Source organism: Hemiscyllium ocellatum, chromosome 10 (genome assembly GCF_020745735.1).
Source record: "Hemiscyllium ocellatum isolate sHemOce1 chromosome 10, sHemOce1.pat.X.cur, whole genome shotgun sequence".
NCBI lineage: Eukaryota > Metazoa > Chordata > Chondrichthyes > Orectolobiformes > Hemiscylliidae > Hemiscyllium > Hemiscyllium ocellatum.
In genome coordinates, this window is record NC_083410.1 from 8875117 (window position 1) to 8889299 (window position 14183).

The 14183-nt window shown below is 45.1% G+C and overlaps 1 protein-coding gene across 4 annotated transcripts in view; it reads right to left on the reverse strand.

The window, feature by feature from the left end:
• adgrg6 (adhesion G protein-coupled receptor G6) overlaps nt 1-14183 on the reverse strand; it is a 121846-nt gene that overhangs the window by 3952 nt on the left and 103711 nt on the right. For 3 of the 4 annotated variants that reach the window (XM_060831225.1, XM_060831224.1, XM_060831223.1), the window contains 3 exons: nt 8587-8870; nt 7140-7241; nt 5615-5764 (listed from right to left, as the gene is read on the reverse strand). In XM_060831225.1, the coding sequence (XP_060687208.1) occupies nt 5615-5764; nt 7140-7241; nt 8587-8870 (536 nt within the window). Of the gene's footprint in view, nt 1-4786; nt 4840-5614; nt 5765-7139; nt 7242-8586; nt 8871-14183 lie in introns of all 4 variants that reach the window. The other variant, XM_060831226.1, reaches the window with a different exon arrangement.

The window sequence follows — 14183 nt, forward strand, 5'->3', positions numbered from 1 at the left end:
CCTGTCTCTAGCGTAAACACAAAAGCACCCTGAGCAGTAGGAGCGATTCAGGAGGTTCTGGACAGAGGATAGATGAACAAGCACCTTCAGTCAGGCCCTGTTCACCAGGAGCTTCCTCTAAGGGACTGCAGCACACTGACCCCATGACCTTTACTCCATGCCTCTGGCAAAACTGTAAAACTTCCAGCCTTTTACCTTTGATGCCTGTCTTGGTGCCCTCATTGGCCCTGGTAACATTTTGTGTGTGAATCCCAGTTGCAATTGTTTTAGTGAATTAAATCTAAGTGCTCATCACTCCAATCCCACTCCCCATTTTGTTTCAGAATCTTAGCAACTCCACAACTTGACAGCAAACAGAATTGTCACAATCAGTTTGTTCAGGAGAGATGTGAGGAAGCACTTCTGCACACAAGGGGTGGCAGAGATTTGGAACTCTCTTCCACAAATGGCAGTTGATGCTGGATCAGTTGCTGATTTTAAATCTGAGAAGGATAACATTTTGTTGAGCAAAGATATTAAGAGAGATGGGCCAAAGGCAGGTATACAGAGTTACATCACAGATCAGCCAGGATCTCATTGAATGGTGGAATGGGCTTGAGGGGCTGAATGGCCTACTCCTGTTCCTATGTCCGAACGTGTTTGGGGATAGAAGCACAAACTCTATCTGAAAAAACGTTCTGCAGTCAATTTTGGTAAAACTAGTTCTATATCTGACTAGAAACGGAGTCATAGAGATGTACAGCATTGAATTAGACTCGTCCAAGCTGACCAGATATCCTAATCTAATCTTGTCCCATTTGCCAGCATTTGGCCCATATCCCTCTAAATCCTTCCTTTTCATATACCCATCTAGGTGCCTTTTAAATGTCGTAATTGCACCAGCCTCCACCACTTCCTCTGGCAGCTCATTCCATACACACACCACCCTCTGGGTGAAAAAGTTGCCCCTTAGTTCCATTTAAATCTTTCCCCTCTCACTTTAAATCTAGTTTTGGATTTCCCTACTTTGGGGAAAAGGCCCTGACTATTCCCCTTATCTATGCCCCTTATGATTTTATACACCTCGATAAGGTCACCCCTCGGCCTCCGACACTCCAGGAAAATAGGCCCAGCCTATTCAGCCTCTCCCGTTAGCTCAAATCCTCCAACCCTGGCAACATCCTTGTAAATCTTTTCTGAACCCTTTCAAGTTTCACAACATCTTTCCTATAGCAGGGAGACCAGAACTCTATGCAGTGTTCCAAAAGTAGCCAAACCAATGTCCTGTACAGCTGCAACATGACCTCCCAACTCCTATAGGAGAAAGTGAGGACTGCAGATGTTGGAGATCAGAGCTGAAAAGGCGCAGCAGGTCAGGCAGCATCCAAGGAACAGGAAATTCGACGTTTCAGGCATAAGCCCTCCCAACTCCTATACTCAATGCACTGAGCAATAAAAATAAGTGTACCAACACCACTGCCCTGTCTACATGTGACTCTGCTTTCAAATAAGAATATGAAAAGTTCAAACATAATTTCAATAACTGTACATTATCCTACAAAAAAAAAGACAAGACATCTCTGTAATTCTCAGTAACCATCAGCTCATTTCAAACATTTCAATGTCTGGACGCAACGTTACTGAGGGAAAGTGAAATCGAGGAGAAAGTGAGGACTGCAGATGCTGGAGATCAGAGTCGAGAGTGTGGTGCTGGAAAAGCACAGCAGGTCAGGCAGCATCCGAGGAGCAGGAGAATCGACGTTTCGGAAATAAAGCCTTCAGCACAATATGGGCTTATGCCCGAAATGTCGATTCTCCTGCTTCTCGGATGCTGCCTGACTCGGAAAGCGAAATCTGATTGGTTCAGACTGTAATTCTCCAATACCGACAGGAGTCAGTCCCAGCTAGCAAAAGATCCATTGGCCGATCCGGACAGACTCCACAGACAATAATGAAAGAAAAGCAGGGCATTTTCTGTTTGACGATAACAACAACAACCATTCTGCATTCAGATAGCACCTTTTTGTTAAATGCCGTAAAACGCGCCTGGCCGCTTCGAAAGTTCATCACCAAATTAATTTTGATATCGAGGCATGCACAAGGATTCCTGAAGGCGGGTGACCAAAAGCGTGGCCAAGGTTTAAAGGGGGAAATGAGAGGTTTGGGGAAGGAATTTCAGAAACTTGGACCCAGCTGAAGACACAGCCGTCAACGGCAGAGTGAAAATGCCAGGGTCCAGAACAATACGCGCATGAGGTGTCAGATGGCTGGTGGGGGTCCGAGAGATAGGGTGGGATGAGGTCATGGAGGGGTTTGAAAACAAGAATATTGTTTAAAAAAGCTGAAAATGTGTTGCTGGAGAAGCGCAGCAGGTCAGGCAGCATCCAAGGAGCAGGAGAATCGACATTTCGGGCATGAACCCTTCTTCAGGAATGAAACGAAACGTCATGCCCAAAATGTCGATTCTCCTGCTCCTTGGATGCTGCCTGACCTGCTGCGCTTTTCCAGCAACACATTTTCAGCTCTGATCTCCAGCATCTGCAGTCCTCACTTTCTCCTATTGTTTAAAAAAGCCTATCTGGTGTGTTCATGTCCTTAAAGAAAGAAATCTGCCATCTTTGCCTGGTCTGACCTGTGCGTGGCTGACCCACAACAAATTGGTTGACTTTGAGGAAGTGCAGGTGCTGGAGACTGATGCCAGAAAGCCATTGCTGGAGAAACTCAGTGGGCTTGGCAGCATCTACAGAGAGAAAGCAGAGCCAGCGTTTAGGGTCTAGTGACTGCATTCTGAAAATGTTCAGTTCAAAAGCAATTATTTCAGCTAACAAATACTTACTTGTGATGATTACATCACATGAAAGATGTGGAGGCGTGGGTTTTGGACTGGGGTGGACAAAGTCAGAAGTCACATGACACTAGGTTATAGTCCAACATATTTATTTGAATTTACAACCACCTGATGAAGTAGCAGCGCTCCAAAAGCTTGTGACTTCAAATAAACGTGTCGGACTATAACCTGGTGCCATGTGACTTCTCACATGAAAGAGTTGAAGAAAACAAAACTTAAAATCTGGGGGTTTCTGGTACTGGGAGTCAATGAAGGTCTGTGAACACCAATGGATTAATAAACCATTGGGAAACTGATCCAGTGAGGCACAAATGCACACAAAACATTGGGACTTTGCAAAATAGAAACAATGGTTCAAGTAATCAATTGATTCTGCTGCAGTGAATGTCAATGAGCCATTGGACAGTAACTTTGTTGAAGGTCCAAACAGAACTTCCGAGTGGCAGTGTTTTGTATCATACATTAATTGGAAAAACAGTCTCTTTGCCTGTGTTCAGAATGCATTGTCCCCTCAAAGTCTTTTGGCATTTAATGGTGAAATATGACTGTGGGGTCACGCCAATGATCTGGTTTTCAACAGAAACGTGTTTGCAGCTCAGAGCAGTACATAATCTCAAAAATAGACTAGAGGTCAGGCCGTCAGGGAAATGGAAATCACTCTGTTGTAACACTGAGTCAGCAAAGGTGGACCTTTGCTATGTATCTAACTCATATTTCAGCTAACTTAGACTTATTTAATGTTGCAGTTGGGCTGTAGGTCATAAAGTATTCTATTCTCCAGCATAAAACTTTCAACTTTTAATTAAAAAGCAGAATTTAATGCAAATTCTTGGTCCAATAGAAACAAAGCTTGCCTAGTTAATGCCTGCTATCAGTCACATTATGCAGTGATCAATCCCACTTAATGACGCTACAAAAGACTCAACTAAAGAGAAGCAAAGCCTCCACTGGTGGGGAACTTCAGAGTCCACAGGTTTAAAGTGACCATTCCTCCCAAACTAAACACACCACATGCTATGCCTATCAGGGTGGAAGATCCAACATGAGGGTGGTCAAGATCAAGGTCAACAGATTTTTTATTTCAATGAACTGAGGACAGTGTGGACTGGACAGGAAAGTGCCGTTGAGTCAGAAGATCAGCCATGATTGTATTGAATGGCGGGCACTGGTTTGAGGGACTGAATGGTCTCCTCATGTTCCTGTCTTATATTGCCTTCTTAAGCATGTATTGTACCCTGGCATCGTAGTTTCTGAAAGATATTTAACTCACCACAGCAGCACCTAATAAAGGTGCTCAACAGCAAAACACAATCTTCACTTTCAAAATACTGGATCCCCAAACAATTGTATGAAATAAAGTGGCAAACTTCCTGCATAAGGCCCTGGTTCATTAACACACTGGTATCGAGAAGCCTTGAAAGGACAGGCCAGTGGGGCTCCAAGATGTAGCAAAGGGGATAGTCCCGACAGAACAGCACCAAGGGAGAAGTGTAACTTTCATTGTGCGGAAGGACGTCAAGCCAAACATGTGCAGGAAAAGTCAGAGGAGGCAGCGGTAACATGCACAGTGCCCTGCAAGGCGAGAGAATCACCATCAGTCTCCCTCAATAAAGTCATCAACCACCTCACCTGCCACCCAAGTCAAACCTGGAAGCATGCTGAAAGAGAATGGTGCAGTGCTCAGGCACAGTTGTGACAAGTAGAAGATAGAGGTACAGGATGTCCACATGATCCCAGTCAGGGAGAAGAAGAAGGTCTTCAGGTACAAGCAAGGCATGTCAAAGCAAAAGCATCAAGTTTCAGCCAGTTGTGCATGGGATACTGAAGGGGTTTGGCTTCCTTCAGTATCTTGACCAGAGTGCGTGCAAGGTGGAAGGCTGCCTGAATGTGAAACACCCAAGACTTAAGAGTCCATCCAACATGTGACTACTGCCACATGCTCTGTCCAACATGCGTTACCTTGTAAAGGGGGCCCATCTCTGCGCATGGACACACTCTCAGGAGCCATCACCCTGTTCCAAAAACATATCAAAGTTTGTTAGTCAGAGCGCCTCGACGTGAAGTTGATAATTTGTGGCTTTTGCAAAGCTCAGCATTGCAACTGGGCTTTCATTACTCCCGGGGACTGACGTTTACAACCTCAGCAGAAGGTGCATGCAGTGTATTTCCTTTTTGAAGACACAACTCTCTGAATCATAATCGTCATTTTTTTGCATGCTTGAGAACTGCAGTATTTGTAAATCTTTTCTGAAATAAGCTGAAAAAGTCATATCCTGGCTTCAGGGAGCAAAAACAGAATATTTCTGAGCAGGGATAGACAACAAAGGATTTTCTTCTCTATTTCTCAGTTGAACCAGATGTGAGACTAGTCCAAAGGTGATCATTTATTTCGCCGTAAAGTGAAGGATAATCCGTGTTTTTTTAACTTCCTACTTGCCGATCTGTGAGAATACTGCAAGATAATTGGCTGCACACTGTTGCTGTCAGCATCGCTGCTGCTGGACTCCTGCAGTGCTCCTTTGTTTTGTTCCAGGATTAAGCTACGAGTTGGAGAGGGGAAGTCCACACCGCAGAGATCACTAGATCTCTCTTTGAGGCACTAGTGAGCATCCTTCCTTAACTGCCGACTGGAAAATGCAGCCCAGTGCTGTCTGCTGCTGGAGGGGTGAAATGTGAAGGAGAAGCATATTTGGAAGGTTGCGTTTATTTTAAAGTAAAGAACACACAGTAACGGTCCCAGAATGATCTGAAGGGTCATGCAAAGAGCCTAGAATCTCTCAGCCTTACCCTTGCTGCTGTTTTTAAAGAAGCTGGAACCAGACTTAAATTTACTTGTCCAGCTGGTGGAGTTGGAGCCGATGGAACTGGATGACAGCGATTTGCCCAGGTTCTCGGAGCTCACTTTCTTGGTGTTGTTTGTGATTGTTCGACTCCAGTCTAGAATTGAAACATCAGAAATGGCCGTTAAGACAAAGTCCTGGAAACCTACTTAAAAAAGAATGAACGATTAGCGACATGAGGCCAAACTTTTTGCACACCTCATTGATTCTCATGAGAACTGGCATAGCCCTTTGTCCACTGCACACACAGACAGCACCCTTTAGTCAATGAAACAGCAGATGCTGGGAATCGGAAACAGAGACAGAAATTGCTGGAGAAACTCAGCAGGTCTGGCAGCGTGTGTGGAAAGAAAGCAGAGTTCACATTCTGGTCAGTGATGTTCACTGAAGGAGGGTCACTGGACTTGAAATGTTAACTCTTGAGAAATCTTAGACAAGAGTGTTGTAAACGTGGACTGGATGAAGTCCTGTGGTTCTGTTGCATGTCCCTCAATTTTCCTGGACATTAAACCAAATGACCTCAGCTGGAGTAAACCTGTGGGCACCCCTTTAAAGGAAAAACATGAATTAGAAAAGTATAGAAGGTCACCAACAGAGAGTGCAGGAGCGATTTACAAGAAACGATTCTAGGAATGAGAAACTTCAGTTGTGAGGATAGATTAAAGATGTTGGGACTGTTCTCCGTGGAGAGAAGAAGGCTGAGAAGAGATTTAACAGAGGGTTTCCAAACCATAAGCGGGCTGGATAGAGTAGACAAGAGAGCAAAAAGATTAGATTAGATTCCCTACAGTGTGGAAACAGGCCCTTCGGCCCAACCAGTCCACACCGACCCTCTGAACAGTAACCCACCCAGACCCATTTCCCTCTGACTGATGCACCTAACACTACAGGCAATTAACCCAACTAATTCACCTGACCTGCACATCTTTGACTATGGGAGGAAACCGAAACACACGGAGGAAACCCACACAGACACGGGGAGAATGTGCAAACTCCACACAGACAGTCACCCGAGGCTGGAATTGAACCTGGGACCCTGGTGCTGTGAGGCAGCCGTGCTAACCACTGAGCCACTGTGCCACCCCAATGTTCCCATTCATAAAAGAATAAAAAAAGAACAAGAGGGTATGGGATTAAAATGATATACAAATAAAGCAGAGGTGATGAGAGGTAAGACGTTCTCACACAGTGAGTGGTCAGGGTGTGGAATGCACTGCCTGGGAACATGGTGGAGGCTGGTCCAATTGAGGCATCCAGAAATGAATTTATCGATACAAACAGTATGCATGGATATGCAATAAGCTAAGAGATTGGCACTAGGGAACGGAACCAGTACAAACATGATGGGTCGCATGGTCTCTTTCTGAACTGTCAGCCTGTGAAATGGCCCTGTCTCCTTACCTGTAAATCTTTGCATGTTTCTGCTTCATTATAATTTGAGAGGCTTAAATGGAAATCGAGCTGGGACCTACCGGAATTTTCTGGTAGTCGAAATCTGCCGCAGCATAGATAGCGCCTCCATTGCTTCTGTACATTTTCTTTCAGGGCGCAGTGAAACATGAAGATGAAGAAGCCTGCGTTCAAGCAGAACGTCTTGGTTACAACAAACAACACTGAGCACTGGGTCAGAGTTAACCCGATGGAGTCCCCTCATGGGAAATCCTCATGGAACTCCATCATTCCTGTACACAAGCTGGGGGGTGGGTGGAAGTTTCCGACCATGGGGATTGTTCGGAGGAGTTCTCCTTCAGAGGAAGCCAAACATTTCCAAAATAATGAGGGAGTAGTGCTGAGCGAGAGCAAGCGAGGGCAAGAGAGAGGAGAAACTGGTTCCCTCTGGCAAATGATTGGTCAGCCATTGGATACTCAACAAATGATTACTCGAGAGGAAATAAAGATCACACAAACTAGAACACATTTCCTGAAGGCACAATAAAATCAGACTCCACCGCATCTTTAGATGGTAATTGGATAGGCATTTGCAAAGATCTAATTGGTCGGGTTATGAGGGAAGTGTTGGGGTATGGGACTAAATTGGAGGGCTCTTTCAAAGAGTCAGAGCCAGGTATGATGGGTTGAATGGTCATTTCTTTGATCTGACAATCTTTCATAAGAATATAGGAACTCGGAGCAGGAGGAGGCCATCTGGCCCCTCAAGCCTGCTCTGCCATTCAATAACATCATGGTTGACCTTTTCATGGCCTCAGCTCCAATTACCCACCAGCTCACCATAACCCGTAATTCTTGTATTGTTCAAAAAATTCACTATCTTAGCTTCAAACGCATCCAACGAGGAAGCCTCAGCTACTTCAGTGGGCAGGGAATTCACATCATTCTGGGTGAAGACGTTCCTCCTCAATTCTGTCCTAAATCTGCTCCCCCTATTTTTGAGGCTATGCCCACTGTCCTGGTTTCACACATATTGTAGTGGAATCATTAATAGAATTCCTACAGTGTGGAAACAGGCCATTTGGCCCAACAAGTCCATACTGAACCTCCGAAGAGTATCCCACCTAGACTCATTCCTCGACATTTACCCCTGACTAATGCACCTAACCTACACATCCCTGGACACTATGGGCAATTTAGCATGGCCAATCTATACAACCTGCACATCTTTGGATTGTAGGAGGAAACTCACGCAGACACGGGGAGAATGTGTAAACTCCACACAGTCACCTAAGGCTGGAATCGAACCTGGGTCCCAGGAATTGTGAGGCAGCAGTGCTAACCACTGAGTCACCATGTCACCCCCTCCTCTCTGCTTCCATCTTATCTATTCCCTTCATAATGTTATGTGTTTCTATAAGATCTCCCCTCATTCCTCTAAGAAACGAGTGCCGATTGGCTGGAAAGTTGGCTCTCTGATGAACTGCACAGTTGTCATAGAGAAACCAAGGTGGACTAGAGTGTGATTACCTTGCAAAGAGTTGAAGATTGCAAACAGGTACATGAAAGCCAAATTCACTGGCCCCCAGGCAAAAAATGCAAAGCCCCAGGTCATCCCCAGGAGGAAGGTCAAGCTGATTACACTTCGTAGGTTCCGCAGGGCTTCCTCCTTCAGGCTCCGGTGGCTTTTCTTGCCATTTCTTCCGCAGATCTGCATCAGCACCACGATAAACATGGCTACGTTCACCAGGAAGACGATCACAAAATAGCTCACACAGCTGATGTAGAACGCAATACGATCAATGATCCAACAGCTACAGAAAAGGAAACGAAAGTGGGTAAGATTGGAATGGTGTCGGTTGAATTAGAATCAGAGACAAAAATAGAAATTGCTGGAAGAGCTCAGCAGTTCTGGCAGTGTCTGTAGAAGAAATCAAAGTTGGTGTTTTGGGTTGAGAAAGATCACCTCAACATGTCCACTCTGACCCTTGAAAGAGTAACCCACCCAGACCCTATTACTCCACATTTACTCCTGGTTAATCACCGAAGCTACACACAATGGGCAGCTAGCAGGGCCAATTCATCTAACTTGCACATCTTTAGACTATGGGAAGAAACCAGAGCAAACCCACGGGGAAAATGTGCAAACTCCAAACAGACAGTCACCCGAGGCTGGAATAGAACGGAGATCGCTGGTGCAGTGAGGCAGCAGTGCTAACCACTGAACCACCGTGCCACCTCCAAATTCTGTTTTCTCTCCTTAGATGCTGCCAGACCTGCTGAGCTTTTCCAACAATTTCTTTCTTGTCTCTGATTCACAGCATCCGCGGTCGTTTCGGTTTTTATTTTGAATCCGAGTTGGAACTAGCTTCATTGCCCCAAGTACTGACATGAGTTCAGTGAAAAGACTACAAGTCGCCACATACGATGCCACCTTAGGTATAAAGGCCACAGATTCCTGAGTCAAAATGCTTCAGAGAAAAAAATATTAAAAGTAAAGAAGTACAAAATCATGTTTGATAAACTAGCAAAGTAAAGTAAACAAAAAGTTCAGAATAGCAGTCCTTCCACAGTAATATAACGAAAAATAAATGAAAAGAGAATTGAAAACAAGTCCATCTTAGTCCATGTTGTAGATCCGGACTCAAGGACCTGACCTCCCCACCATTGGAATTCGAGGCCAGACTCCCACGATGCCAAAGAAAGAACCATGTGGAGTCACAGACCAATGCCAAAGGAGAGCCAGGCTGACACCAACAAGACCTGTTGCTGGATCCATCACAGGGAGTCCCAGGTTGGTCACTGGAATCCCCGGCTTGGATCCAGCTCACCTTCAAAGAAACAGCTCTATTGACCGAGGACATAGCTAAATCATTACTGCCAAACATTGTTGCTGAACTTGGGTTAGGCGGCACGGTGGCTCAGTGGTTAGCATAGGCTACCTCACAGCGTCAGGGACTCGGGTTCGATTCCCAACTTGGATGACTGTCTGTGTGGAGTTTGCACATTCCTCCCCATGTCTACATGGGTTTCCTCTGGGTGCTCTGGTTTCCTTCTGCAAACCAAAGATGTGCAGGTCAGGTGAATTGGCCATGCTAAAATACCCATAGTGTTAGGTGCATTGGTCAGGGGTAAATATAGAGTTGGGAAATGGGTCTGGGTAGGTTAGTCTTCAGAGGGGCAGTGTCGGCTTGTTGGGCCGAAGGGCCTGTTTCCACACTGTAGAGAATCTAATCTAGTATCAATAAGTAAAACAAAACTGTCTTTGTTTTTGAACTTCCTCAGCAATTTACGTTAATGAAGATATTATTCTGGAAACAGGACACAGAATGTGAGCAGACCATGAGTAACACGGCAAAATATTGACAAATATATTACCATGGCACATGTTAAAGTCCGAGGCTGGGGTAAAAGCATGCAGACATGTCAGTCACATCGAACATTGTCCAGCTCTCGCTCTCACTCTGCGATTTGGAACAAGTAAAGATCAGAGACACCAGTTGTTGGGAATGTCGCTGTCCTCTCAGCTGTTCCCGACGATGGAAATATGAGCTCTCAGAAATAACTTCCCACACCACATCCTCCTGCAGCCAGCAATAGTGTCTATTCCCAAATCTATGACTCAAGTGAAGCCTCTTCGAAGAATGCAGTAAATCTCAATCATATTGATGACAGGGGAACAAACTGTGCGATTTGAATGGAATCAAACCGAAGTTAAGCGAGACCTAATCTACAATGAGAGGTTTGAGCCTTTGTTTCTCTAGAAACAAAAGCACCACTGGAATCAAAATACCTCGTTGCTCACCTCACTTTGGTCAGCGGATGTTGCTGTGCTCATATTGGCTGCCATGTTTACTATCCCTCGTGAATTCAATGATTGAGGGGTTCATTGGGCAGCCTTGAGTGAGGAATGCATTAACAATGGCCACTTTTGTCTGGAATAATATGTTATTCTGAGTTTACTGCAATTTGAAGTCGCCAACTGCTTCCAGAAGATCACCATCATCCCGGTGCCAAAGAAATGTCTTGCGGTGTGCCTCAAATGACTACCGCCCGGTGGTTTTGTGGTCCATCATTATGAAGGCTTCCAGAGGTTCTTCTTGGCTCACATCAGTTCCAGTCTCCCAGCCTGCCTTGATCCCTTGCAATTCACCAACCAGCACAACAGGTCCAGCTCCCTGGCTCTACACTCATCCCTGGAACATCTGGACAACAAGGATACCTGCATCAGGCTCCTAATTATTGATTACAGCTCTGCCTTCAACACCATAAATCCAAGCAAACTCATCTCCAAGCTCTGAGTTCTAGGTCTCTGCTTCCCTTTCTGCAAGAGGGTTTGGTTAAGAAAAAGAAGGAAGCATATGTCAGGTATAGACTGGATAGATCGAGTGAATCCTTAGAAGAGTTTAAAGAAAGTAGGAGTATACTTAAGAGGGAAATCGGGAGGGCAAAACGGGGACATGAAATAGCTTTGGCAAATAGAATTAAGGAGAATCCAAAGGGGTTTTACAAATATATTAAGTGCCAAAGGGTAACTAGGGAGAGAATATGGCCCCTCAAAGATCAGCAAGGCGGCCTTTGTGTGGAGCCACAGAAAATGGTGGAGATACTAGATGAATATTTTGCATCAGTATTTACTGTGGAAAAGGATATGGAAGATATAGACTGTAGGAAATAGATGGTGACATCTTGCAAAATGTCCAGATTACAGAGGAGGAAGTGCTGGATGTCTTGAAATGGTTAAAGATGGATAAATCCCCAGGACCTGATCAGATGTACCTGACAACTCTGTGGGAAGCTAGAGAAGTGATTGCTGGTCCTCTTGCTGAGATATTTGTATCATCGATAGTCACAGATAAGGTACCGGAAGACTGGAGGTTGGCAAACGTGGTGCCACTGTTTAAGGATGGTAAAGACAAGCCAGGGAACTATAGACCGGTGAGCCTGACCTTGGTGATGGGCAAGTTGTTGCAGGGAATCCTGAGGGACAGGATGTACATGTATTTGGAAAGGCAAGGACTGATTCGGGAAATCAACATGGATTTGTGCGTGGGAAATATTATCTCACAAACTTGATTGAGTTTTTTGAAGAAGTAACAAAGAAGATTAATGAGGGCAGAGTGGTAGATGTGATCTATATGGACTTCAGTAAGGCGTTCGACGATGTTCCCCATGGGAGACTGATTAGCAAGGTTAGATCTCACGGAATACAGAGAGAATTAGCCATTTGGATACAGAACTGGCTCAAAGGTAGGTGGTGGAGGAGGGTCATTTTTCAGACTGGAGGCCTGTGACCAGTAGAGTGCCACAAGGATTGGTGCTGGACCCTCTACTTTTTGTCATTTACATAAATGATTTGGATGCGAACTTAAGAGGTACTGTTAGTAAGTTTGCAGATGACACCAAAATTGCAGGTGTAGTGGACAGAGAAGAGGGTTACCTCAGATTACAACATGATCTTGACCAGGTGGGCCAATGGGCTGAGAAGTGGCAGATGGAGTTTAATTCAGATAAATGCGAGGTGCTGCATTTTGGGAAAGCAAATGTTAGCAGGACTTATACATTTCATGGTAAGGTCCGAGAGAGTGTTGCTGAACAGGGAGACCTTGGAGTGCAGGTTCATAGCTCCTTGAAAGTGGAGTTGCAGGTAAATAGGATAGTGAAGAAGGCATTTGGTATGCTTTCCTTTATTGGTCAGAGTATTGAGTACAGGAGTTGGGAGGTCATGTTGCAGCTGTACAGGACATTGGTTAGGCCACTGTTGGAATATTGTGTGCAATTCTGGTCTCCTTCCTATGTTGCGAAAGATGCTGCGAAACTTGAAAGGTTTCAGAAAAGATTTATAAGGATGTTGCCAGTGTTGGTGGATTTGAGCTACAGGGAGAGGCTGAACAGGCTGGGTCTGTTTTCTCTGGAGTGTCGGAAGCTGCGGGGTGACCTTATAGAGATTTACAAAATTATGAGAGGCATGGATAGGGTAAATAGGCAAAGTCTTTTCCCTGGGGTTGGGGAGTCCAGAACTAGAGGGCATAGGTTTAGGGTGAGAGGGGAAAGATATAAAAGAGTCCTAAGGGGGAACTTTTTCACACAGAAGGCGGTACGTGTATGGGATGAGCTGCCAGAGGAAGTGGTAGAGGCTGGTACAATTGCAACATTTAAGAGGCATTTGGATGGGTATATGAATAGGAAGGGTTTGGAGGAATATGGGCCGGTTGCTGGCAGATGGGACTAGTTTGGGTTGGGATATTTGGTCGGCATGGATGGGTTGGACCGAAGGGTCTGTTTCCATGCTGTACATCTCTATGACTCTATGACTTTAAATGGACCTTTGACTTCCTGATCAATAGGCTGCAGTCAGTAAGTATAGGCGACAACACCTCCTCCCCAATAACCTTCAACACCAGTGCCTCACAAAACAGTGTGCTCAGCCCCCTACTATACGCCTTACACACAAATGACTACGTGGCCAAATTCTGCTCCAAGTCAATTCAGAAGTTTGCTGATGACACTATCATTGTAGGTTGGATCTCAACAATGAGATGGAGTCCAGGAAGGAAATAGAGTGTTTAACAGCTCGATGTAAACAATCTCTCCGTCAACATCAGCAAGATGAAGGAGCTGGTCATTAACTTCAGGAAGTGGAGTGGGGGCACACCACTCTCTGTATCAATGGAGCTGAGGTGGAGATGGTCGAGAGATTCAAGTTCCTGGGAGTGACAAGAACCAACAATCTGTCCCAGATCCACCCATGTCGACGTGATGGTGAAGATACTTCCTTACAAGGCTAAGGAAGTTCAGAAAGTCCACAAGGACTCTTAGCAATTTTTTATAGATTCACCATAGAAAATACCCTATCTAGATGCACCACAGCCAGGTCCACCAACTGCACTTTGCAAAACAGAAAGAAACTACAGAGAGTTGTGAACTCAGCCAGCCCATCACACAAACCAGCCTTCCATTCATTGCCTCCATCTACACCTCCTGCTGCCTCGGGAAAGCAGCCAACATCATCAAAGACCCCTCCCATCCCAGTTATAGTCTCTTCTAATCTCTTTCCTTGGACAGAAGATATAAAGGTTTGTGAGTATGTACAAAGAGATCTAAGAAAAGCTTCTTCCCCGCTGTTA